Here is a 27271-nt window from a genome sequence, read left to right as displayed (position 1 = left end):
GGCAGAGGAGAAGGGGATTAAGCTGTGGGTGGTGACGGGGGTGGGGGGGGGTGGGGGGGGTGGGGGGGGAGATTCTGTCCCCCCACGGAGCTGAGAGCCACTGGCTTGAGCCTTGCCTGGGCTCTTCCTCCTGCCCCCCTCCCGCCCCTATCCCTGCCTCCAGGCCCATTTTCCTTGTCGGAGAATCCCCCAAGGGAGCCCCTTAACCCAGCTCATCTTGCCTGCCCAGCAGAGGGGGCCAAGGATGCTCGCTGGAGAAGTGCACTGAGCACGGAGGAGACAGGTCCTGGAAGGGTGGCAGGACACCCCGGTTCAGGCCTGGGAAGGCCAGCCAGCCTCTTCCTCCACCCTACACTCTCTGGACTGTTCCTGGTCTCTCTCTCTTTGTTAGAACTCTCGAAATCTCCCCTCCCCTGAGGTGAGCTCCGTCTGTGAGGTTAAGAGGTCAGCCAGCCCCTGACGAGGCACACGTGAGGGCATGCGCATGTGAGCACACATGTGCACAGGGAGCCGCAGTTCCGTAAACAATGAGCCTTTGAGGAGGGCACATTCCAGAGCAAGGTGGATTTGCCAGGGATCTCCCCCATGCTGCACCCCTCGCCATTGTAGCCGGCCAGAGAGGGGGAACGCAGGCTCCCAGACAGTTCAACAACCTTGAGAACAGAACCGCTTTCCTTCCCAAAAGTTGGCCGGCTCTGTGGGCAGGAGGCTGCCCGCTGCCAGGGCACTCAGCCGACTCAGGATCAACAGCTGGGAGGAGCCAGGCTCCCAGAGGCTCCTTGAGAGGCCCCTGGGTTCTCCCAGGTCTCTGAGTAAGGGGCGCCCTGGAGGCCTACCCCTTCTTTCTCCTTCCCCACTTGACTGGTGCTCCTGACAGGACTCTTGTGTTCCTCAGGGGCACCCTATGATGGGGTGAGCAGGATTCACTAGACTGTTCATCTGGTGGGCAAGGAGGCCCTGCAGTTGGCTCTGACCAGCCACACTTCACCAGGCTGACGGCAGGTACCTGCAGGGCCCAGGGCCTCCAGCCCATCCTGGGGGGTGGTCACTTGCTCTTCTTCCTGGTTTTCTGGAATCTCTTGTCCAGGAAGTGGTGATGTTGGTCTTTCTATGGCATCTCCTGCAGTGGGGGCGAGGAGAGAGCAGCTGGGTCAGGGCCCCTTGGTCACCTGCCTTCGCACTCCCAGGCAGCCTTCCCTCCAGAGATGCTGGCAGTGGCCCTTCCCTCTTCCTGCTGGTCCAGAAGGGCCAGGGGTGGAGCCTTGAGTGGGCTCTGTCCTAACTTCCCTACCTGTCCGTTCCAAAGAAAGTCAGAGAATCTGAGAGCTCTAATGGGCCCTACAGCACATCTGGTCTCAGCTTTCGTTTCACAGGGTAGGAGACAGGTCCATGGAAACAACCACCTGTCCAAGGCCAGCTAGCTAGTTGGAGACAGAGCCCCTAAACAGTACCCAACCCCAGTGGCTTCTGAAAGCTGGCTTCTGCAGAGCTCCAACCTTTTTCCAGCGACCTGATTGGCCCCTACTTCAGCCACCACTTCCTCTTTGGTCTCACTGATGTGCCAAATGGCACCACAAAATGCAAAAAGGGTGCTGTGGCTAGGGAAATATTTGTGTCTCGATGTCTTTTACCAACCTTACAGCACTTTAGGTGTATAGAGCCTGCAGAAAAATAACCTTCACATGTCACACCATCCGCGACCTCATCTGATTTGAGCCCCATGCCTCACGCCATGGTCTCTCCTTCCCTCCCTTCTGCTTTCCGGGAGCTGCTAGGAGGAGGGACTCACCTGGGACCCAGGCAGGTACTTGGGTAACATTGGTTGTGACCTGCACAGGAAGAGAAGGGCACTGTTGGTTCCTTTGTCACCCCTCTTCATGCGCTTTCTTCCGCCACACTCGCCCCTGCCTCCAGGCTTCCCGTCTACTGCGCTTCCTTTCTCATTCATTCCAGGTATTGATGAGTTCTTCCTAGATGCTGGGCTTTCTGCCAGCACTTTATGTCCACTGTCTGAATTAATCTGGCCAACTAGCCTAGGACAGTAGGTTGTAATTATTAAGTGAACTGATGTATGTGGGGTGCCAGATCTGTGTCACATCAGCAATGTTCTCAGGGATCTATGAGCCCGGACAAAGCCACACAAGCTCCGGGGGCTGACTAGCCTACCTAGGGTCACAGGACCAGCGTTGTGGCACCGAGACCCAAGGCCATACCTGGTGTCCCTCACCACAGCTCACAGACAGCAGCGGTGAACCAGGAGGAGAGAAGGGACAGGGGATGACGGAGGGCCAGGAGCATGGCTGGGGGCTGTGTGGACACAGAAGTAGACTCTGGTCTAGGAGGACAACACATACTTCTCCAGGGAGAGAAGCAGCTTGCTGGAGGCACGGGGTTTGGGGACAGTCAGGTATGCAGGTTGGAGGAGCAGGGGACGGGGTAGGGACTGGAGAGGGGAAAAAGCAGGTTCACTCTCGTGGGATGTCTTCCCAGGAGGATATTTGGTCCTTCCCAGGGGAGTCCTGGGTGCAGGGAAGGGAGCGAAGTGGTGTGAAGCCAGCCGCAGCTCTGCTTCCCGGCGAGCCACCCACAGAGGAGAGCCTGTGAGCACACCAGGCTCAGAAAGTGCTATGTCGGGAATTCATCTGGAACCAGACCTTATCTGCGGTACACCACCTGTTCCTACTTCCTTTCTGAAGGGGGCCCCAGAGCACCCTTAATGAGAGTCTGCCTGCATGAGAGCTATTGTTCTGACTTCCCTTGGGGTGAAACCACATCTTCGGGTGAACACCGTCTCCCACCCCAAAGCCAGCATCTCTCCGGGTAACACCCCACACATAACCCCTCTGTCTCCGTTTCCTCCTTCCGGGCACACTGCCCTGCAGCCTCAGTGGCTACCTTGCCCTCCTCTCTGGCACGCTTGCCCGACCCCTGGTGGGTAAATGCACTCACCTGGCCAGCCTGGGAGTCTCCTGGGAAGGAAAGGTGAGAGCATGAGCTCAGGGAGGAGAGGGCCTGCCTTCTTCCCTCCACCCCCGGTCAGGCTTGTGGAGTCACTGACCTCCTGACCTGACCCCAGAGGGCAGCGGTGGAGAGTGCAGCCTCTGCCCCTCCTGGCCTGCAGGGACTGGCCACCACAGACCCCAGAATGCCTGGTCTGGAGAGCCTACGAGGTGGCTCTCTGGGTGAGAGGAAGCCTCCAGCCTTCCTCTAAGGCCTCTGTGACAGGAGTCCCGCCCCTGCCCGGGCTGATCCACCCATCTGTCCTGGCTGTCACCCTCCTCTTTGCCCTGCCACCTCTTCCCTCTCAAGCCTCTCAGCAACATCAGGTCACTCCACCTCTGGGCTGCAGCCCAGGGCAACAGTTCTAGAAAGAGAGAAGCTGCTCCTCGCCTGGCCAGCGTCCAGTCCCCATGACTGGGGCTCTGTCCGGACTGCCCTGTCTATTCCAGATTCCTGGAGCAATTTTGGCCATCATGTAGCTCTCCCGGTCCTAGTACGTCCTTGGCCTCCTGCGCTCGGTGCTACCAGTAACCCGGGTGTGCTTGCCACATGGCTTCCCAGGGCTCCTGCCAGGGTGCCTCAGGCCATCTCTTCCCAGCCTGTGCCTCCCTGGCCCAAGGCAGCTGAGCTGGCGTTGGCGCTGTGACTCTAAGGCCAGGGGAGGCCGTCAACTGTGCCCAGACTCCCCAGGATCTCCCTACTAGCCCTGAAGGTCTAGCAGCAAGCACCAGCCCCAGAAGCTACGTAGCCCGAGGCCAGGGGCCAGAAAGGACTCATGGGTTGGGGTTGGGGCTACTGTTGACCTCTCCTACTTCCACCAGCAACCCTTGGGATGTGGGCACTTTTGACCCCATACGGGAGGGGAAGGAGGTAAAGCCTTCCCTTCCTGCCAGGCCAGGAGAGCAGGCTCTGGGGACTGCTGCTCTCAACTCCCCCTTTCCCCCATGCTCCAGAGTTGGGAAGCCAGGGATCCAGGATAAACACCCACTGGCTCTTTGAGGGGGAAGGAGAATCCCTCAGGCACCTCCCCCAGCCCAGATACCCTTGTCAGGGACGGTCTCGGCCTCCAGCCAGGTGTCGGTGACTGCCCGGAGCGGCTGCCTCTCCGCTGGCCCGAGCAGGGTCCCATAGCTCTTCTGCGCTTGCTCCCTGGAGGGCCTGGCCAGTTCCTCCTCCTCAGCTTTCCTCATGGCCAGGCGGATATGTGAGCTGGAGTAGGTGTAGCCGTGGCCAGCAGGGCAGATCTCCCTGAAGCCCTCTGCAAGGTCATGGGTCAGAGGACAAGCTGAGAGGTGCTGTTCCTGCAGGAGCCCAGGGTCCTCCCTCCCCTCCCTTTGGGGGACAAGCAGTTGTGGCAGCAAGGGAGGAGGGACCCAGGTTGGGGTAAGGAGTTGAGCAGGAAGGAGGGAAGATAAGGGTCTTCTGGCTGGAGGTGAGGTCCAGGTGGGCCACTGGCTTGGAGGAAGCCCCTTGGTGGCCAGAGCTGAGACAAGGAAAGACGTTTACCTGTGCCAGGGAGGGGGCATCTCTCGCACTTGCTGCCCCAAGCTTTGCCTACTCGGCTGCAGCAGCAGATCTGCTTGGTGATGCTCTGGGCCAAAGGCAGGGTGCAGGTGCCAGCCCCCAGCGACCGGTAGCACAGCCCCTGCTGCATGGAGACGGCCTTGTCAGCTGCAATAGACACGGCAGGTGGTGTGGGCAGGTGGCCAGCACGGGGGAGGTGCGGGAGGGGTGGGGGTGGGGGCAGTCGATGGGAGTGGCTGTTGGTGGCGCACACCCAGCTGGCCTGGCCTGAGTCTCAGTCTGCAGGTTTGGGCCCTGAAAGTGCTCAAAAGAAGGTTGGGAGGAATAACCACAGTGGAAGGCGTTGGTATATCTCCTCGAGTTACCTGTTAGAGGGGTCCCTTGATTCCCACTCTCCCATGGAAAGCCTGACAAAAGGAAATAGGGGTGTATGTGCTTGTCTCCAGGGGCCAAGTTCACAAGCATTTACAAAAGCCCACCACAAACCTGGGGTTGGGTGGGGAGAAGTGTGCCCTAGGGCTAGAGTCACCCTGGGGAGATGAGACAAGGTGAGAGCCAACGGTCTGATGGGGAGCTTTGAGGACAGGGCCCCTGTCCTGGCCCTGTTTGTAGCCCAGGCACCCTGTGCAGTGTCTGGTGCATGTGGACATTCAGTAAATGCTCGCTGGACCAATGAGTATGGATGGTGAGATCCACGAATCAAAATCCTGTGGACCCCTGTGAGTGTGAGTTATGCTGGGTTTACATGATAATACCACCACCACGGCCTCTGTTCTCATCTTTTGATGATGAATATTAGACACTACCTTCCTTTGTGTATCTCAGTGGAAGACAAAGGCCATGCCATGCTGGAACGGACTGAATTCCTTGTAGGGCCAGACGAAGGGATGAGAAATGGGTAGAGAGGACAACACTCAAAGCTTAGGAGTTAATGACCCTGGAGAAGTCCAAGTCAGGGCCCAGGACTCAGCAGACCAAGTTCCAATCCTTGCTCCTCCAGGAGCTGTGTGACCTCTCTGGGCTTTACCGTCTTCACATGTAAAATAAGGATGATGTTAATTCCATGGGGAGTAGACAACTGTGTTTCTGCCTGCTTGGCATCTATGCCCCTGTATTCTGGTATCAGCACCCTGGCTTTCCTATGGGATCTACTCCGTTTCCCACTCTGTCCGTGTGGATTAGAGGCTGACTCCACTGCCTAGCTGACAGAGTCCATAGCCCTGATCACAGTGAGTGGGTCAGGGATGGGCACTTGCCCAACTATGCCCAATAATAATCAGCTTTGGAACTTTCCATGGGTTATTAGAAAATGCAATTATTAGAGATGCTTTTTATTTCACTATTTTTGATATTTATTTATTTTTGAGAGAGAGACAGAGTGCAAGGAGGGGAGAAGCAGAGAGAGAGGAAGACACAGAATCTGAAGTAGGCTCCAGGCTTTGAGCTGTGTGCACAGAGCCCAACACAGGGCTTAAACTCATGAACCGTGAGGTCATGATCTGAGCCAAAGTCAGACGCTCCACCAACAGAGCCACCCAGGTGCCCCAATTTCTCTATTTTTAAATTGGAGTCTGCAAGGCTGGGCGATGTAGGCCTGGAGTGTCTGAGTGTCTGGCGGCCACCTCTGAAGGAATTATGAAATCAACACAAAGGAAACAGAGCTAAAGACCTGTTTAGACCTGGATCCAACCAAGCCTGAGGCACACCTACCCCTGGACTTCCTAGTTATGTGGACCAATTAATTATTTTTGCTTACAGTGATTTGAGTTGGGTTTCTGTCACTTGCAATCCAAAGATGCCTGACTAATATACTTCCTCCTCCTCCTCTTCCTTTTTCTTTCTTAAAGCTTATTTATTTAAGTATAATTTCTATACCCAATGTGGGGTTCAATGTCACAACCATGAGATCAACAGTCACATGTTCCTCTGAGCCAGCCAGGCGCCCCCTGTCTGATACACTTTCTTCACAAGGACATACATGAAAGTGCCTTGTCAATGGTTATGTGCTACATACAGAGACCAATCACTGGTCAGTGCATGAGCCTGGGTCTCCAGCTATAATCTATGCTTCGGGCAGCTACTTCCTTTGCAATACTGTAAGGAGTGGCTCAGTCCTTTTATTTTTTGTTTGTTTAATTAATTAATTAATTTATAGAGAACACGTACACATACACAGGTGGGGAGAGGGCAGAAAGAGAGAGGGAGAGAGAGAATCCCAAGCAGGCCCTACACCACCAGTGCGGTGGCACTTAGTCCTTTTGAGCCCCAGGATGGAGGTGACGTGGTTGAAAGTATCAGGAGGCTGTCCCAGCACAAAGCAACACTTGTAGACTGCTCTGCTGGCCCTGGTCAGGTGGCAGGGAAGAAGGCAAAGCTCAGAAAGGAAGGGAAGAGAAACTTCATGCCCACCCCTTTCCACCTACAGGGAGGTAAATCAGCAGCTGGAGGGGGTAACAGTAGGGAGGGAGAAAGGATATAGAACTCCCAGAAACCCAGAAAGGGTTTCTTTCTGGCACTAAAAAGTCAAGTCACTTCAGGTGTTAAATATGCCAGCCTAATAAAGCAATCTTCAGTGGGGGGTGAGATGAGGAAAAAACAGTGCTAGATGCCTCTGGGGGCCTTGATCACATGTCTTGTCACCATCAAGTCTTCCTGAGAGCTGCCAGAGGGGCTCTCCCCACTCTGGGCCTCCTCACTCTCTGGGTGTCCGTCCCCTCTTAAGGCTTTTACTGTCTCCTCCCCCTGGAGACACTTACTGGGTCCCGTCTTCTCTTTCCCTTCACGTAGGCGCTCCCTCTGGGTGGCACTGGAGCCTTGCTCATCCTGTGGCCTCCCCTGACCCAGTACCAGCTCATTTGTAGATGGAGGGCTTGGCCAGCCCGGGGAGCTCTGCTGAGCAGGGCTGCCACTTCGCAGATGCCAGTCGGGACTGGTTTTATTCAGTTCTGGTCAGGCCTCCCTGCCCAAGGAAAGCCCTGTCTGGGCCGTGGCATCAGTCCTGCTATCTGGGGGTGCTGCCAGCCTGGGCCTCTCCTGACGGGAAACCACAGAGGCCACTGGAAACAGCTGGCTGGGGCTACACACAGATACACACAGACACGGTGCTGACATGACCAGTGACATGAAAGTATTCGTGGACACAGACACATTCTGAACCATAACGGACCACACGCTATGGGAAGGCCTGGAGGTCAGGCAGCCGTGCCATTCATGCCCCAGACAGGCACTTTAAGAAGGGGCTACAGTTAAGTGACCAGGCTGCTAAGGTCAGGCCCTGGAAGAGGCAGCCACAGCTCAGCCAGACATCCGAGCAGAGGCAACACACATCCCCCCCAAAGTGAATGAGGCAACAGACAGGACAGAAAGGATTAGAGGATAAACAGAAGCAGAAAATCCCAAACTGCAAAGCCCCCAAAGAAACGCCAAAAACCAAAACTGAAGTTGTAACCATCTCTGCTCCAGCAGGCGGGGGCAGATCAGTGTTTGTATGTTGGGCCCAGCTCCAGGTTGAGACACAACTCCTGGGCCTTGGGATGGAGCCTGGGGAAAATTACTGTTCTGGGCCTGGCGGGAGGCAGGGTGCGGTACCCTGAGGATCCCACCTTGCCTCCCAGTGTCCCCCAAGCCTGGTCCCCGCCAGCACTTACACACACAGCGGCTCCTGGATGGGTCCAGCATGAGGCCAGGCCTACAGGTGCACAGGTAGCTGCCCCTGGTGTTCACGCATTCCAAGTCCTTGCACAGGCCCAGGGTCAGGCACTCGTTGATATCTGCGGGGTTGGAGGATGTGAGTGAGCGCCCGCCCCACCGAGGCCTGATGGAGGGGAGGGGCCGGTGCAGAGCTCTTCACACACTTTCTCAAAAAAAAAAAAAAAAAAAAAAAAAAAGACAATAAAGCTGCCATGTGTGCCAGGTACCATGCGAGGTGGCTTACATAGGATACCCCATTTAATTCTTACCAACCATTTTATCAAGTAGGTTCACGTGGCTTCATTTTATAGGCAAGGAAGCAGGTTCCAGGGGTAACTTGCCCAAAGTCACCCAGCTTGTAGGTAGCAGGCTGGGATGCACACAAGGGGAGCAGATAAGGGCACAGTTCGGGTTGGAGGATGGAGAACCATCTGCTTAGTCCCCCACATTCAGCCTTCCTGGAGAGACTCTGCAGGCCCCAAGATGTGGGGAACACATCTGCAGTGGGCTGCAGGATGGAGGCGCCCAGCAAAGACGAGGAGGCAGGAGGCTGGAGGCAAGCACTGAGGGGTGGAGGGTTTGGAGGCCATGTTTTCAGGAGGCGGAAGGCCTCAGGCAGGCCACACACATCCTCCAAGACCAGTGGGAGCACAATGCTGTTCTTCAAACAAGGGAGTGACATTGGCTTCCTTTGTGATCTCAAAAACATTTCATACCAAGGGGAAATCCCAACCCTTACTCTAAGCTCGAAGACGTCTTGGTGGTGGGACCCTTGTTGATGATGGTAAGTGTGGGAGATCTGTGAAGGGCACCCCCACCCCCAGGGCCAGGAGATTAGACATGGCGACCCAGTGTCACCTGCTCACCCATAGGGTTCATGGAAGCCTGTGCACTAAGCACAGGAATGAAGGGGTTAGGAGATGGATGGCCCAACTACTCTTTGGCAGGATACCCAATTGGGAGGGAGGTGCCTGGGAAGATGCCACTGAGATCTAGGAAAGGGAACAGATTCCCTCTGCCCCTGGACTGTGGCCATAATGATATATCTAAGTATCTAAATGCAAATCTGACATGCCTCTGGAGTCCCTTTTCACCTCCTAGAGGGAGTCCCTAAACCCTCACAGGGCATCCAATGCCCTCCACCATATTTCCCCACAGCCTGTGGTGGGCAGCCCTGGCGAGGCCCTGGTATGTCTGTGTTGTTTCCCATTGTCACAGAGGCTGTACTCCAGCCAGCCCAAACTGTCCCTTTGCTTGTGCTGTTTCCTCAGCCTGGAATGCCTGCATCCAGAGCTGGTCACCTCTACCCATTCTTTAAGTCCAGGTCAGGTGTCACCTGAAGCCCTCCTTCTACCCTCCCAATCTGGGAAGGGGCCCCTACCATGTGATCCCACAGCACCCAGAGCTTCTTTCCAGCGAGAGCACTTACCCTGTGGTAATTGTTTAAGTGTCTGTGTTCACCGGGGCAGCCGCCATGTTTATCTGTCACTGTGTACTAGCACCTAGCACAATGCAGTTCATGACAACACCCCAAAACTATCCCGAGGAAGGAGAGGAGGCTGGAGAGAGGAGGGTAATGCACACGGGTATAGAGGTGAGCAGATCCCTTCCCAGATATGGAGACCAAGACCACAGATATGGGAAGGGGGAGGTTTTAGGGGCAGGGTCTCCTGGGGGAGGGCCCCTTGGCTTCCTATATCCCTGAGGCTCAGTGGAAGGAGGGCTGAAAGCTCATTTGAGATCCTGGGAATAACTTTAATCCTGTGCACTGGGAAACCAGCCAGAAGGAGAGGCCATTGGGGACAGTTGAGATATGAATGGCTCTGCTGTACCCTCCAAGGGCAAAACTAAAGGCTTCTCTCCACACCCACTGCCCAGTCTACTAGTCCCCATTGCCTCCAGGGGAGTCTGACTTTGGGCTGGGTCAGAGGCCTGCCCTTTTGTCTGGTCCAAACACTTTATCCATGACCTAAAAATCCCCTAGGACTAGCCTAACCCCCCCCCCCCCCCGCCAAGGACTTCCTCAGATCCCTCTCTCCTGAAGAAGCCTCCAGGAAGAAGGTACCTAGGAAGCCACCTGGGTCAATCCCCTGTCTCTAAACCAGCTTCATTCAAAGCAAGTCAGACAGACAGCAGTGTGTCTAGTTCTCCAAAGGACAGGTTGTCTCAGCTCCCCCCTGACCTCTGCCAGCCCCGGGAGCCTCCCTGCTGGAAGGCCCTGCTCATCTCTCCTATTGCCAGGTGCACAGCCAACAGGGGCTCCCTGCTCAGAGTCTTAGCGGTTCAGTGGCAGCAGCTGCCCCTCAGTGAAGGTTTCTGGACCCTCAGTCCTCTGGTCCCTACCCCTATCCCCACTGGAACTCCTTATAGTGACAAAGCCACAGCTGAGACCATCTTCCCACTCCTCTGTCCTAAGGTGCCTCTGGGCCTTGCCCCTCTGGCGGCTCTGTAATGCAATGTGCTCCAGGCCTTGGTTGGCCTTAGAAAGCCTGTCAGCCAGGGTAGCCAGGCCAGGGACCAAACTTTATGGTCCCCTGTTCCGTCCCTCTTCTCCCTCCTAGCTGTGGGAGGCAGGTGTGAGTAGCTGAAGGAGGTATGTTAGGGAAAGTCCACAGAGGGCCCCATCAACTCAGGCTGACTTGATCCTAGAGTCAGAAGTCCTCCCAATCTAGGGAGAATGGCCCAGGAGGTAAGTAAACATGTAGGGACCAGGGCAATACCTTCACATACAGACCCTCAGCTCCAGAGACCCACCTGGCCCAGGTCTGGTGGGGGCAGGCAGAGATGGCAGGAGGGACAGGCTCAGCTCCCAGGTCCTTTCTAGCCTTGCTCTGTCATTATCCCCCTGACTTCCTAAGGCCCCTGGAACCAGCAGCCCCCATTGCTCTCCCAAGCTGGGGCTTAGAGGTACCCGGAGAAGACCACTCAGCAACTAACTCCTTCTGTTTGGGGATGGGGGGAAGTGCCCCGATATCATCAGACCTTCATCATTTCCCATCCCCAAGCCCAGCCTTGGCCCCGTCTTCCTTACCTTGGCAGTGAGTGAGATTCAGTCTCTTATATCCCTGGGGACACTCGAGCTGGCCATTTTCAACCACCGGGGAGGCTAAGGAGTGAAGATATAGATGAGTCTCACTGGAAGCCCCTTGGGTTCCTCTGTCACCCGTGCTGAAAAGTGGGGTACAACCCACTCCACAGTGTGAGGCTCTGTCCCCCAAGTCACCACCATGGGCATTTGTGATGGCATCTTGACCGCAATCCCTTTCCTGGCTCTCACCAGGTTACCCTTGGCTCAACTTGCTCTTACTAGAAATGACACTCAGTGACTATATGTCTTGTATATACCAATGTTCTACACTATAATGTGATTAAATGGCTTCATTTATTGATATAATTTTTTCTTTTTTGGTTTTCAAGTCATTATAGATTTGTAGGAGGTTACGAAAAACAGTCACACAGAGGTTCTGCGTGCCCATCACCTCGTTTCTCCTAATGGTTACATCTTACACACCTATAGTTATTTTATTAGTTTTTAAACCTCTAGATAAACAATTCACAGTCTAATTCTAAGCTGTTTATTTTGATACTTGGTTTTAATGCCGCCATAGCTGACAAGGTATCTCAGCTCGAGATGGAGGAAGCGCATTGTTGACCGCACTCATGAAGCCACACCATTCATTTTTCACTCACAGTCACCCACTGTGTGATGCTAGAGGCTTTCCATCTCCCCTGAGGTCGGCCAGTGGTCCTTACAAATGTAAGGTCTATTAGAAAATTCCGGTTTTCCAGTTTTTTAAGTGTGCAAATGGAGTTGGCTCATAGCAACAAATCCCATAATGACGGAACTGCTTCCAAATAGCCATTTTCAAAAGGCTCTCTCTGTGGGACAAGTCTCTTGAACAGTAGCCCTACCTGAAGTTAACAGCAGACAAAACCAGGCAGATGTCTGACTCTAGACTGACCAAAGGAAATAAGTGTCAGAATTCTGGTGCTGATACCGCCCTGCCTGATGGCATAACATTCTCCTGTACGTTAAAGAGAAAAAGGTGCTTTGAAAAAGAAAAATCTTGGAGGGATGGACTGGCATGTCAGCCTCCAGAGGAATACTTCAAAGGGTTTGGATTTGTTTTGTTTTTCTTGAAAAGCTCTAGCAGCTAGCATATTACTGACAGGCATCTGTCATCACAGAAGAAGGCAGCAGATGTGGAATGTTCCATAAAGATCCCGTTCTACCCTACAGATCTTGTTTTACATAGTTAACCACATGATGATTTCCTCTAGCAATTTGTCTCTTTCTGACTTCCACTTCCTTGTGGCAATGGCTTGTCTATGAATGCTACAGTGAGAGAATTTTCCAGAGAGTGCTCTCCACCTCTATGACTTCACCTGGATTCCTCTTTATTCTAGTCAGGGCACCAGCAACTACCCTTCCAGAGTTGTTGGAAAAGCTTCTTTTATTCAAGAAGTCATTTATTGTTGGGAATATATGCCTTGTGGTTGATCCTTTCTTTAGCAGTTTACAAAAAGATAATTCTTCATATCTGTTATCCCTGAAATTGATTCTTGCAAATACCAAGAGACATGTTAGAGATATCTATACTTCCATCCAATCGTACAGCAAGGTTTGAGCATCTCGACGTTTTTAAATGTGTTTTGAATCCAGATAGCTTTTACTCTGCCATTAGCTGCTGTTTCCCAGCACATTAGACACTTAGGGCAAAATCTCTTTTCTTCCTCACACCCTCTCTCTCTTCCTTCTTTCTTTCAAGGGTGAGCAGGGGAGAGGGGCAGAGGGAGAGAGAGAGAGAGAGAGAAAAAAAGGAGAGAGAAAGAATCCCAAGCAGACTCCACACCCAGTGAGGAGCCCCAGTTGGGGCTCCATCTCACAACTGTGAGATCATAACCTGACCCGAAATCAGGAGTCGGACTCTTAACTGACTGAGCTACCCAGGCACCCCCAGGGCAAAATCCGTTATTAATGATATATGATTTCATACAGCCTTCTTGATCATTTGGACCCTGGGGTCCATTCTGGGTCATGCCTGAGAGGTCCTGATTATTTTTAATTTGGAATATGGTTAATTACATGTCAGAGAAGTGGCAGCACTGAATCTAAACAATGATTACTTGGCGATTATGCCATTAGTATTATTTTGAATCCTGTTTCTTTGCAGGAATTTTTTTTAGAGTCATTTCTCAACGTGGTGAGGGTTGTTTTCATTCAAACTTGACCCCATATTTGAAAAACCCCATCAACCCAGCACTGTTGTGGTCCGTGTTATGATATGCCAAACACAAACATGAGGAGGTGCCATGTTTTCCTGGAACCCCGCTCTTCCCTGAGGACCCTCCACATGCCAAATATGACCTCCGACAGTCTGCCATACACACCGAGCGAGGATATAAATTTGTAAAGCTTAATTATTTTTTAACATTAAAAAAAAATGTCAGTTGAGTCTATAAAGCCTTTCCCGCTATGGATGACAGTCTTGCTCAGGGTTCACGGGTTGTTCCACGGTGAGGACTGGGCTCTGGCCCAGTGGAGATAGAGGAGGATTCTGAATGCACGGATACTGAGAGGGATGAGAGTGAGGCTGGGAAACGTCAGTGCCCCTGGCATGGGGCCCGGTGGCATCAGCTGAGACCAGGGAGGAGGAAAGGGAGAGGGGAAGTTGTTTGGAAAAACTAAGAAAGCAAGCTGATTAGATGCAGCCTGCAAACATTATGAGGAGCAGAAGGTGGAAAAGAATAATGCGAGGCCGATGCCAGAACATCTGGACGGTGCTTCGGAGCTGCAAGGCTGCTGGCACAGAGAATCCTGTTTCCTATACAATCACCCTGCAAGGCAGGGAGCATTATCCCCATTTTACAGATTAGGAGAGCAAAGCTCAGAGGGGGCTGAGTAGTGGCTGAACCCGAGTCTCTGGCTGCTAAGGCCACATCCCTTATGTGCCACTCTGCTGAAAGTGGGAGGGAGGGAAGGGGCCAGGAGGCCAGGGTGGCACTGAGATGTGAGAGGGGGGATCATGAGGCAGAAGGACCCCGCTTCCTCAATGAGTGGTTGATGAGTGGTCAGAGCTGGGTTTACAGCCAGGGACCAGGGTGGAGTGGCAGCGGGCACCTGCAGGGCACCGTGAGAACCTGCGGAGTGTGTAAACTGAGAGGAGCTGTGTTCATTCATTCATACAGATTCACGTGCTTTTCTTATAAAGTGATTTCTTCCCCAGAGATCTCTGCCCTCTTGCTGGCCTTAAGAGAAACTGTTGGAGGCGCCTGGGTGACTCAGTCGGTTAAGCATCAGACTTTAGCTCAGGTCATGATCTGGCGGTTTGTCGGTTCAAGCCTCTCATCAGGCTCTGTGCTGACAGCTTGGAGCCTGGAGCCTGCTTTGGAGTCTGTGTCTTCCTCTATCTCTGCCCCTCCCCTGCTCATGCTCTGTCTCTTTCTCAAAAATAAATGAGCTTAAAAATAAAAAGAAAGAAACTGTTGGATGGACAGCAATCTATGAAGGGAGGCTTCTGGAGAGGAATGCATTTCAGGAGAGGAATGCATTTCAAAGCCACTGTCCCTGGTGAAATTCCCATTTTGCCAGCAACCCCCGCCTGATCCCAAAGAGGGCCCCGAGACCCTTCCCCACACCTCACGGAGGCCACCTACAAGCTTACCTGCAGCGTCCCATCTAGAAAAGTCAGCCTCACTCTCATTGGGGGATAGAAGGCTGGGATTTATTTTAATGTTTATTTACTTATTTTGAGATAGATAACAGATACATAAATGGATCAATGATGGATAGATAGAATCCCAAGCAGTTTCCGAGTTGTTAGTGCAGAGCCTGATGTGGGGCTCAATCTCATGAACTGTGAGACCATGACCTGAACTGAAACCAAGAGTCAGACACCTAACTGACTGAGCCACCCAGGCATCCCTAGAAGGCTGAAGTTTAGACAGCCATGTGGAAGGGAGAACCTTGGCTCAGGTGGAACTCAGCACCCACCCGCAGTTCCGGGAGCGACCCTGGCAGCCAGTGAGCTGTGATTCACGGCAAGGGAGGGCAGGTGCCCCCAGCCCCGCCACCCACACTAGGTCACTTCCCAAGTACTCTCAACACACTCAGGCCTTCCTTTTTCATGACACTTAAAATGCTGTCTTGTGACCACCTGTTTGCTTGCTCATCTCCCCCTCTAAAGCCTAAGCTCCTTGAGTTCAGGGACCTTGTCTTCATTGTTGCCACATCTCTAGACACGGAACACTATGGGCACTCAGTCAAAACGGGATGACTAATAGCAAACACTAAAATGGCACTTACTAAGCAGCAGGCTTTATTATAAAGTTTCTACATGTATTAACTTATTTAATCCTCATAAAATCCCTTGAGAGGACCTACTGATAGTATCCCCATTTTATGCATGAGCAAACTGAGGTCCAGGGAGGTTAGGAAACAGGCCCAAGGCCTCCGAGCTGGTGGATGGCCCTGGGATTATGACCCCAGGCAGTCTGTCTCCTGAGGAAAAATTCTGAACCATCCCTCTCTACTGCCTCCAAATACATAAATCAATGAACTCGAGACAAGCCTCAAGAGTTGTCTAGGCCAGGAATCCTTGGGTTTGTGGGCTACAGGGAGACATGTACCCTTCAGGACCTACCTCACCCCTCTCTTCCCTTTTCTTGAACAAGGGATCAGGAGAACGAATGGGAAAAACAAAGGCAGCGGTACCCAGATGGAGGTCAGAAGAGCTAATCAGATGCTGGGTAAATGCCCCCCAAGGTCGACAGCCAAAGTGCCATGGAGAGTCAATATAGGCAATGGGGAAGGACCCTCCTACCCCTCACAGCCCCTCAGCCAACACAAGGAGAAGACAGCGGATCAGAAAGCAGAGAGAGAATGGTAGGTCTGGAAATAGAGGGGCTAAGCTATGCTTCCCACGGGTGCTTCACAGAGAAATGTGAAGAGCTGCCGGTGACCTTGCATTTGGGCCTCTTAGGCCTGCGAAAGCCCAAGCAGCTGTTGAGGGGCCAGCGGGGATCAACCGGAACTCCAAGGAGTCTGAGCATCACAAAACGCCCAGGAAGCCTGTAGGGCAGATGTGTGTACCTTTCCCGGTACAGAAACCCGAGCCGCATGGCCCAGAACCTCACGTCTCCTGGCCCCTGACCCCAGCCCCGTCCACTCACTGCTGCACCTGAGCTAACTCACACACCAAGGAAGGAAGCAGAGGAGCCCCTGGCTGTAGCCTGCCCCTGCCCCGCTGACTCTCTCCCTTGGCGGCTGGGACTTCCAAGGAGGTCTCAACCAGGACAGACTAATTGCTGGAGACAGTTTTGGCCCTGACTCCACGACTGAGTTCAGGGGGGAGATGGTGGAGACATATGTCTGGCCACGGAGCTGTTTACAATCTACGCTGATCTCAGCCTGTGATGACAGATGGCCACAGCAGGGAGTTGTGGAGGGTGCCCTGCCACACACGCCTCTCCCAGAGGACAAGACAGGCATGCGTGTACGCGTGCGCACATACACACACCCCGGATGAGGCGAAGCTCAATGCCCCGGGGCATGTGCGTGCATCGGTGCTGAACGTTCCACGTGAAAATCTCAGGTGGGTAAGCTGGGAAGAAACCTCTGCTGCCCCAAAGCAGAAGGAGTGTGGATTCTGGGGCAGCCAGACCCATGCTGAATTCCTGGCCCTCTGCTGACTAGCTGGGTGACCTGGAGCACTTTTCTTAACCTCTATCAGTCTTGAGTTTTTCATCTGAACAAATGGGGATAGAGACTCAGTTTCATGGCTTATGAAGGTCAACTTGACTGAAACAATCAATGTCAGACTGAAGCTAGCTTGGCAAAGTCCCTGCAAAACATCAGTCCCTCCCTCTTCCTTTCCTCCTTCTCTCCCTCCATGCTCTCCCCTTCCTCCCTTTTTCTTCCTTCCTTTTTTCCCTTCCTTCCTCCTTCCCTCCCCCCTCCTTCCTCCTTCCTTCCCTCCCGCTCTTCTTTCCTTCCTCCCTTCCTTCTTGCCATAACACAGTTTCAAGGACAGCAAGCCAGCTGCTTCCCCTCACTGGCTGGAGACACTTGTGTAAATTACTCAACCTCTCTGAGTTTTTTATCAGTAAAATGTAAATGACAATTGCTTCCTTGGGGACTATTGTGAATGCTACTGTGTGAAACCCTGAGCACGATACTTGTCACAGATTATTGTAATGTTCATTATTCCAGATTTTCTGCTTGGTGAAGTCCTAATGGACCCGCTCAAGGGTCATGGAAATCCCACCCAAAGATGGGCTCTGTTTCCTCGGGGCAGCACTAGAGCCAAAGTGGGTGTCTTGGTTACCACAAGCAGCGAGGTAGAGAGGGGTCTGGACAGACCCTTGGCTCAGACAGGTGCCACTCCAGTCAACCCCACCGCGGCCCTCCCTGGACCTCTCCAGGCCAGAGATGCCACGTGTCACAGACACCGCTCTGGGGTAAGGAGGGCGCTAACTTGAGCTGAGACACGATTCCCAGGAGGCCTCGAGTCCCTTGGAAGCAGCTTTCAGAGCATCCCTGAGCCAAAGAGACGCTGCTTTTTCTTCAGCCCAACAACTGGAATTCTGAAAAATCCTATTTCTTTAGGGCAGGAAACTGGGCGTCTCACCCAGAGTCCCAGAGAACAGGAGCCCCACCCCAGCACAGCTGTTCCCTAAGCCGGGGTAACCCGGCTGAGCAAATTCTCCAAGCCAAGTGCACAAGAAGCCATATAGGAAGAAGGTTACAGTTGCTCTAAGGCAGGGGTCTCGGGTCACATGGACACAATTTCCTCTTCTGTGAAATGAAGACGGTCACACCCAACTCCCAGAGACATAGTTAGGATGCAGAGGAATGGGGAAGCACTTAGCGCGGTGCCTGGCACTTATTAAGGGCTCAGAAGAAACGGTTGCTAAGGATGATGGTGATGACAACGAAGTGGTTGTCGTGACTTGCCCTGTGGTGCTCTCTGCCCCAAATCCTGCCAGTTGCCCATTTCCCCTCATGCACCCACCCTCCCCAGGGGCTGGCCTCACCTGAGGCAGTCCCCGTGGTCAAGGGCCCTGGGAACACAAAGGCAAACCAAAGCTCTCTTTCTACTGAGGGTTTCAAACACATTTGCAGACATATACATACACCTCCACTCCCTCAAAAATAAATTTCCTTTCCCAACTCCTTCTACGAACCTGTTCGTAGCAGCCCAACTCTACAGCAGGGAGCTAAGTACTTCTGGGCATGCCCCATTCATTATACCACTGGGTTTTGCTAAGCTGCAGTTTTTGGATTTGGGGTTTTTGTTTTGTTTTTGAGGGAGCACACAAGCTGGGGAGAGGGGCAGCGGGAAAGAGAGAGAATCGCAAGCAGGCTCCATGCTCAGTGTGGAGCCTGACGCAGGGCTCGATCCCACAACCCTGGGATCATGCCCTGAGCTGAAATCAAGAGTTGGATGCTCAACCAACTGAGCCATCCTGGTGCCCCCAATAAGCTGTGGTTTTTTGTAAGATGCTCCTTGAGCAATGCTCACCAGAAACATCTGAGCCTTGGCTTTAGCCCTCCAGAACAACTCTGCCAGCTTCTCTCTGGGACAATTCTTTTAACACATTTCTGTGAATTCTTAGGCCTGAGCTACAGGTAGCTTCCCTGCCTGTCTATTCAATCCCAATCTTCTGGAGGGATGTCCTTTGTGCACAAATAACACAACATACAACCCTGGGCAGCCCCCTCCTGGCTGTGAACTCCTAATCTAATGTCCTGAGTATTGCCATCTTTGGGCAGGCCTAAATCTCCCCACAATGATTAGAGAGATCCTGGTCAGCTGAGAATCAGACACTCTGTGGTCTGAAGCCTTGCTCCCCTGTTCTAGCTGTGTGGCCTTGGACAAGTTGCCCAGCCCTCTCTGAGCTTCGTTCTCCTCATTTGTCAAGTGGGGATAAAGACTCTTAGCTTGCAGGTGGTTGCAGTGATTCAGTGAGATAAGGCAGGTGAAGAGCCCAGCATAGTGTAAAAAGTTCAGCATCCAGTGGCTATTGTTGCTTTTAAGATGGAAAGGTGCAGAAGCCCTCAAGGGGCAGAGAATCAGCAGTCCCTGGAGGTACAGAGAGGGGCCTGGGTTTTGAGGTGAACTCATCCCATGCCAGGCGGACGGACAGATGGCCAGCTGGAGCCCACCACCGTGGGCTGAGAGCAGAGTGCCAGCCCCGCCTGCCCCGGCGAAGGGGCCTTGGCGTTGACACAGCCAGTGCCAGGCCAGATGGGACAGCAGCCAACTTTCCAGTCAGCCCAGATGTCTTTCTCCGACAAAAACTGCAAAATGTGGCCTCAATCAAAGTGGCTTTTAAGAGCAGTGTGCTCTTTGGACCCAGCAGAGGGACGGCAGAAGCTCCGAAAGCTCCCAAGGGCGAGGAAGAAGACGTGGCTGGGGCTGGGCCATGGAAGGTCAGCTGTATCTGTCACTCTGAGTGGAGGGAGGAGGGAGGGGATCATAGGCTCCTTGAGCCATTGCCCTGAGAAAGAGGAATTCTTCCGGAAGAAAAGGGATTTGTCTGTGTCATGTAAAGGAGACCTCAAGACAATCCTTTTCCTCATCAGAAATAGCATCATTCTGCAGGAGTCTTCTTTGGCAGCTCAGTATGGAGCCTCAGAAGCCCAGCGAGGGATGTGAGGGCGATCTGGCTGCGACATCTGTCACCCCATTGATCGCCAGGGTTGATTCGGCTGATCTGGCTGGCTAGGCGGGTGTCCCCTTCCTCCCTCACTGCTCCATGTGCGTCCCTCCCAAAGCTGCGCGTTCGGTCGAAGACGACCATCCCCGATAGAGGAGGACGTTCTTCGGTCAAGGGTATACGAGTAGCTGCGCTCCCCTGCTAGAACCTCCAGACAAGCTCTCAAGAAGCCCAGCGAGGACTCAGGGGAAGCCATGAAGTCCCGTAGCTCTTTACTAGATGAACTGGGGAATGACAATGCCCTTCCCTGAGGGACACACCTCATTTTATCAGAAGAGAAACAGAGGCCCAGAGGGGCAAAGCCACCAGGCCTGCGAACGTTCTCGAACCCAGAAGTCCTCCCCATCTTGCCAACCATTCCCAAACCCATCCCAGCAGCTCACTCTCTCTTCTGTCTCTTGCACGGTAGCCTGCTAGTCATGCCTACTTAGAGAAACGTTCCCCACCCGCAGCCCCAGGCTCAGGCGTGGAGCTAGGTGTCTGGCACCCTGCCAACACAAACAGGGCTCCTCAGTCTTAGCCCGTCTCTATACAATGCCCAGCTGCACTTTAATGTGTTTTAAATGTTTGCATTCCCTGGTCTTTGTTATTTCTTGCTTGGTGTGCTGGAATGCTTGACATTCCAGAGTTTGCACCCTGGTGCCCAGCTTGCTGAGATGGGCTGCACGCTGCCGTGGGGGAAGGGGATGGGAGGCACTAACTGGGCCAGGGAGGAGGTGAGGGCACACACTTGGGTGTGCTGTGCTCTAGAAACTGTTTCTCACTCTCTTGGTCTCACCTGCCTATGCAATTTCCTTGGGTTGTTAAGCTCTTTCCTGTCTTATTGGCCTATTCTAACAATTCTTCAGCTCGTGGCCTGGATGTCACCTCCTATAAGAAGTTTTGCCCGATCCACAAGTTTGAGTTAGGATCCCCTACCACGCAGGGAACAGATGTGCAGGTTGTGCACTGCACAAAAGCACCACATCTACGAGAATCACTGGCATCCTAGATTTGTATTTGTAAAGATTGTTTTGAACAAATGGAAGTAGAACCTTTCTCTAATTTGTACAAAGGTGTTATTGGACCTATCTGTGGTCCTGGTTCTGCTGTGTTCCTACAGCATGTGACTTTTGTCTGGTTGGTGCTACCTGTATATGCCCCCACCACACCTCAGACTGTAAGCCTGGAGAAAGGAGGCTCTGATTCTGCCTCATTTTCCACTGTCTTTCCAGGGCGTGCACACTAGGGGCTCTTCAGATGGGTGCTTCATTAATGAAAATATCTGTTGACTAAATGGAATGTGGGATATGGAAGTCTCAAGGGTGGACCTAACTAGGAGGAACAGAAATGAGCTGGGGCAGGGAGTGGGGGTGGGGGTGGGGGTGGGGGGATGGGTGGAGAAGAAAAGTGGTGAAAACATCTCTGACCTGGAGGGGGAGATGCTGAGCAGTTCAAGGCCTTGCCCCTGCCCTCCATCCCCCCACCACCCCAACCATGAGCCGGAGGGTCCCTTCCCTTTTCCCTTTTAGAGGGATACTTTTTTAGAAACTATAACAACAGCTACTGCTTACTGACCAAAAGCTAAGGACGTGCATCGTCTCCTCTCCACAGCAGCCCCACTGGCACTATTATCGTCTCCATGGTGCAGATTGGAGCCGGCGCAGAGGGGAGGCCAGCCAGCAGGGCTGGGACTGGAACCTGCTCTCCGTTGCATGCTCAAGTCTGGGTACTTAATGCTACCCTCTGCCGCTTCCCCCAAAAGTTCCATCGCACTGCAAAATCATCCAGACTTATTTTCAATTAGGAAAATACAGTCACGGCTCCACAACCAAGTCTGAAGTTAGGAACAGCCCTGTCCCTCTCACCTTTAGGCTCCGGGCCAGGCCCCCTACAGAGCCAATGCACCAAGTCAATTGTTGACAGGCAAAAGAAATACATGCCAGGCCCGGGCCGGGCCCAGAAGTGGGGCCTGGAGGGAAAAGACAGGCTGAGCGGGTGGAAGGTGCCGCACTCAGGCACAGGCCCCTCACCACCCACCTCCCAGCTGCAAGGTGGGTATCTCTGAGAGCAGCATGAATGGGCATTTTGCTGACTCCAACACCCTCCATGCTTGGCACACATGGGCACCTGGTAAGTATTTGCCAAATAAATGAACGGACGAACAAACAAAAGAATATGTGTTAGGTTTTCCCACCATCCGTAGGAGGGCGGGGAACTGGGCTTCCCATATTCTAAGGCAGAGGACATTCTGGGACAGACATTCAGCCCTGAGTGGGTTGGAAACAGAGAGAGAGGAGGTGAGGGGGAGGCTTGGAGGCCCCATCAGGGAAAGAATGAGGGAAACGCTGAGTCACTAAATCAAGACCACTGGGCCCCTGACACCTGGGCAGGTGGGTGTGTAGAAGGGGGCCCAGCACGGGACAGGATCCCTAAAATCTGAGCCAGAACAACTAGCAAGAGGGCGGAACCCCTCCCAGGCAATCAGATAGAGCAGGTGGTCCGGCCTGCAAGTGGGACTGAGCTTTCTGTGCTGTCAGGGGTCCCAGCCACCAGCCGGAAGCCCCCTCAGGGAAGCTCTGGAAAGCCTTCCCAGTTTACCAGCCTGTTCTACCTGCCTGGCCTCTGAGACCTCGATGGGAGATGATGTGAAGGCCAGGCCTTGGGAAAGCTTTACCCTGGACCCTGACAGCTAGTACTTACCTGGTCTGGGTGGGCATGGGGCACACGAGGTCACCCCCCAAAAGGCACCCACGCTGCCACAGCAATCCTCTTGGGCAGTGAGCTCCAGCAAGGGGTTGGCACACTGGAAAAGAGGACAGGACACCCATCAAACACTCCCCTGCCTTGCACAGAGATGTCCCCAGAAAACCTGAGACAGGAGCTCAACTCCAAAGTCCTGCTACAGGATGCCTCCGCCCAAGGGAGGAGAGAAGAGAGTCAGGTGATGTCCTGGAAGGAAACAGAAACCTGCAGTCCATTCCACCAAACCCTAAACTTGGGGGCAGGCCACACCCAGAGAAGAAAAGATCTGCTCTGTGCAGGTCTGCAAACTGGCCCCTTCCATGTCCCCACCCCACAGAGGGCTTTCCTCCATCAAACTCCAGGGAACTACAGAGTCATCTACCATGCAGGCCTTCCCCATGAACAGGGTCTAGGCTCAGGGATGCTACAAGTTGAGAGGCCAAGGAGGATCAGGAGACTCAGAGTCCCTATCCCTTGGCTACTCCCTACCTCCTCTGGCTCCCTAACTTCAGGAGGGATTTCTGGAAACACCAAAACACAACCCTAACCAAAACCATCCTGAGTCCGGCTTGGCCAGTAGTTTTAGATGCGTAGATTCAAGAAACTCACCTGATTTCCCATCACTGACTATGGATGCCTCGGGGGGGGGGGCAGAGGGGGATGAATGTCTCTCATCTTTTACTCTCAAGGCTTTAGGGTTTAACCTGCCTTTTCTAATTCCCTATCTCTGTGGCCCCAATCTCAACTGAATACCAAATTCTTTCTTATCTGATCTAACAGCCCTACTGTTCACGCACCAGAGTCCTTGGGCTCAGCTCCAGGAGAGGCCAGGATTTACTGGGACCAGAGGATGCCAATGCCCTTCCAGAGGGGGACTCTTATGGGTCCTCTTCGGCATGCCTGGCACTGACAAAGGTCCAATGGAGCCCAGGTAGTAAGAAGCCCTCTCCTCACTCAGGCCATTTCATGCCCTGAGCTCTCCCAAATGGGGAATAGAAGACTCTGCAGACATCCGTTCCATAGGACGAGGAGACGGAGAAGGGGCAGAATGAGGGGCAGTGACTATTCTGGAAGCCCTCCGGGCTGAAGCAGGGGATGCATTCTCACCTGTCCGTTCACAGAGCTCAGATAACAGCGGCCCAGCAGTCCCGGAGGCCTGGGTGCTACTGGGGGCGGTGGCTGGGGGGCCTCTCCAGCCCGGGCAGGGATGCTGTTGCTGTCCCAGTGGCTGTGGTGACGGCTGGCGGGCAGCCGGGGTGAGGGTCTGGTCTCCACGCTGTTCTCCTCCGGGGCCTCGCCCCGCACCCGTGCCACCTGGTGGACCTGCACAGAGGCCTCCGGCGGGTGGTGAATGTGCACCTTCACCAAGGAGGGGTTCACGGAGGCTGGGCATAGGGGCTGGGTCAGAGCCAGGAAACAGGGACCCACCTTCTGAAGAGGGCCCACCACCCCTGGACTGTGTAAAGCCACTGGCTGGATATCTCCCCCAAATTCTCCTTCCATTACTTCACTCTCTGCTCAAACCCCAGGACTACTCCCCAGCGAGGACAGGATGGGGCCCAAACTCCTTCACTCTGCACCTTCCAATGAAGGACCTTCATTATGAACTAGTAAAGTACCTCTCCTGATTCTAGCTCCCCCACAATCCTCTACAACCCCTGAACTCCCAACTGACCATGCAGAGCCCCACATCCACACCTTTGGGCCCTCTGCAGGGGCACCCTTCCCACCCTCTCTGCTTAGTCAAAGGCTATCCATTATTCAAGGCCAATTGAAGGCTCCCTCCACACAGCTTTCCTGAGCACAATCAGTGGGGCTCTCCATCTGCTGACTTCCTATAGGAGTCTGTAGTTCTTGGTACCCTTTACCTGGTACCTGATAATGGAAGTCAGGGGAAATGAAATGTTTTACGATATTCTTTCCTACCCAGCCCTCCTCTATTGTTCTCTGAAGGCAGGACCCTGCCCTTATACTCTCACACCCATCACAGCACCCATTAGGGGGTGAGGGACAAAAATATATATATTGATGAATTCAGAGGAAGGGCAAAGAGAAGTTTAGCAAGTGAAACAGAGCCCCGGGGGACAGAGAAGGAAGGAGCTTTGATCGGTCAGTTTTCCTGCCCTCCACCACAAGGCCAGCACCCCCGTGCCCTGACCCAGTGCACCTCCAGCATCGCACTCACCCAGCTGGTTGGAGAGAGGCAGGGTGAAGGTGGACTGCCTCAAGGGGCCTTCCAGCAGGGCCCTGTGGCGGGAACCCCTCTCAGGAGGCCCCCTGTCCAGATTTGGGGCCGGCAGGTGGCAGAACTTCCCGGTGGAGTTGGCGGGGCACCAGCACTCATCCCTGCCGATGCAGCGGCCTCCGTTCAGGCAGGGAATCTGGCAGAAATCTATGACATTGACCTCAAGGTGACTGCTGGTAGATGGACACAGCAGCACCCACCATATGGCCGGCAGGTGAGCACAGGGAATCAGGGGGAACAGGAACCCAAATCTGGGTGGCTTGGGGAGTCCAGCACACCCTGAAATGCAGGGACTTTCCAGGAGGCTGGGAATGAAGAAGTGTAGACAATAACTAGCCCTTGCTTTCCTGAAGTGACCTTTTACGCCTTGCCTAGACCCCACTGTGACCTGGGGGACAGGCGAGCAGTGGCACTACTAACTCCCTCCCTTCTCTGGGGAGGAAACATGGATTCGGGAAGGTTATGTGTCTTGCCTAGAGTCACACAACCAGGCTGCGACAGAGCTGGGTGAGGACTCAGCCCTCTGTGTGACTAGGGACAACTCACAGAAGCCACAGCATGAGAGCAGTGGACTTCCTTCCTGCAGGAGGTCTGGGTTCCTGCCCAAGGCAAGCCTGTCCCTCTGGCCACCCTATCCACCCCCCAGCCCCCAGGGCCTGGGAACCATCTCAGGGGGAAAGGACTTACAGATTCGGAAGCCAGACTTGGGGTCATGCCCATGGCCACCCTGGCTATACAGGGTGGTGGTGTCACCGCGTTCACAGCTGTTGGAACAGTGTCCACGGGCACAAGTCTGCTTGCAGATGGTGGGAGTGAAGACGATCTTGATCTTCTTGATTTTCTCAGTGAGGTTCAGCCCTGCAGAGAGAGGGCTTGGGTCCAGGGGGCAGGGCTGAGAGGCACAGCTGTGACCTCCAGAGGCTGGTTAGAAAGGCCCATGGGGTCAAGGAGGATCCCTCCCAAGGGCATTTGCTAAGTACTTCCTGGAAGCAAGGTCCCAGAGTGGGGGCAGGGTAATACCTTTGAGAAGCTCACAGTCCAACAGCTATTGAGGGATGCCAAAGTGCCAACCATTAAGCTCATGCTTTATGCAGATTAACTCTTATCCCTCCTGGAGTATTATTTTAGGTTGATCCACTAGAAATTGCCATTTTTGCAGGTTAAAATGGCTGAATATTGGCAGTGTTCCTAATCTAATATTCCTATTTTACAGATATGGAAACTGAGGTCCAGAGAAGGTTGTGTGGCCCCAAATCACATGGCTAGCAAGTGCTGCTGCCAGACTTTGAACCAGCAGGCAGAGAGAAAGTCCTGTAGCTCAGAATTGCCTGAGCGAATTCTTTAAGAGAAGTGGAGGAAGATAGAGCCTACAAGAATATTAGAGTCAGGTTGTGGGGTGCCCTGGTTCCCAGAACAAGGATGGATGATTTAATTGGTTGGTAGTGGGAAGCCTTTGAAAGTTTTTGATAAGAGATCAAAGGGGGAAGTGTTGGGGGAGTGGGGCTAGTGTCCTCCCAGCAGGAGTGTGCAGGGGGAAGAGGAGGCAGGGTTACCAGTTGGGAGGTCACTTTGGCAGCAGTGGAAATACAGAGAAGGAATGTTCATTCTGGATGGGGAGCCCAGGGAAAGAAGCAAGAGGGACAGGGGTTGAGGAGGGACGTTTAAAAAGTCTATGTAGACCATGTGTTCAAGAAGCTAGCCTGTGAAAGGACAGACGGAGAGAAAGCCCAAGGAAGTGGAGAAACAGCTCTGTACATGGCGTGTGTGGCCTGTGCATGTGTGTGAGCATAGGGAGCTGACCAAGTATATTTGCTGATGGGAAGGGGCTGGGAGAGGAGATGGAGTGAAGAGGGAAGAGAGAGGGTGTGGGGGGGAGGGCAAGGGATGGTCTAACATTCTAGAGGAACCAAGATGGCGGACGCCCTCCTTTCCAAGATGGCAAGAAAGGCATTCATGGACTACAAAAAGGAATGAGCACCGACAGGGATAAACGTCGAGAACATCACACTAAGTTATAGCAGACACAAGGGCCACGTGTTGGACAGGCTCTGTTTACACATGTCCAAGATAAGAACGTCTGTAGAGATAAAGTAGATTAGTGGGGCCTGGGGCTTGGGGGAGGGGGAAAGAGGCTTAATGGGCATGCAGTTTCTTTTTGGAGCGATGACAGTGTTCTGGAATTCGATAGTGGTGGAGGCTGCACAGGATTATAAATCCACTAAAAATCACTGACGTGTAGACTTTAAAATGGTTAATTTTATGTGAATTTCACCTCAACTTTTAAAATGGAAAGAAAAGGGAGGTCAGCTCAGGCACAGGTGTAGGTAAGGGTGTGGTGTCCATGGTCACATGGTGGGGCAGGTGGGC

The 27271-nt window shown here is 53.4% G+C and overlaps 1 protein-coding gene across 1 annotated transcript in view; it reads right to left on the bottom strand.

Annotated features, from left to right (window-relative positions):
* The window catches only part of LTBP2 (latent transforming growth factor beta binding protein 2), a 50021-nt gene extending 24240 nt beyond the window's left edge, over nt 1-25781 (bottom strand). Inside the window, exons 1-11 of the mRNA XM_029952647.1 lie at nt 25592-25781; nt 24845-25051; nt 23767-24044; nt 22618-22720; nt 11246-11320; nt 8172-8294; nt 4507-4671; nt 4043-4258; nt 2950-2969; nt 1790-1829; nt 1007-1120 (exon numbers count right to left, since the gene is read on the bottom strand). Of these exons, the coding sequence (XP_029808507.1) occupies nt 1007-1120; nt 1790-1829; nt 2950-2969; nt 4043-4258; nt 4507-4671; nt 8172-8202 (586 nt within the window). The 5' untranslated portion in view covers nt 8203-8294; nt 11246-11320; nt 22618-22720; ... (1 more) ...; nt 24845-25051; nt 25592-25781. The remainder of the gene's footprint in view (nt 1-1006; nt 1121-1789; nt 1830-2949; nt 2970-4042; nt 4259-4506; nt 4672-8171; nt 8295-11245; nt 11321-22617; nt 22721-23766; nt 24045-24844; nt 25052-25591) is intronic.
* Between the last annotated feature and the right edge of the window lie 1490 nt (nt 25782-27271).

This window comes from Suricata suricatta, chromosome 9, assembly GCF_006229205.1.
Source record: "Suricata suricatta isolate VVHF042 chromosome 9, meerkat_22Aug2017_6uvM2_HiC, whole genome shotgun sequence".
Classification (NCBI taxonomy): domain Eukaryota; kingdom Metazoa; phylum Chordata; class Mammalia; order Carnivora; family Herpestidae; genus Suricata; species Suricata suricatta.
The sequence above is the reverse complement of the archived record's forward strand: the minus strand, read 5'-3'. Positions and strand labels throughout refer to the sequence as shown.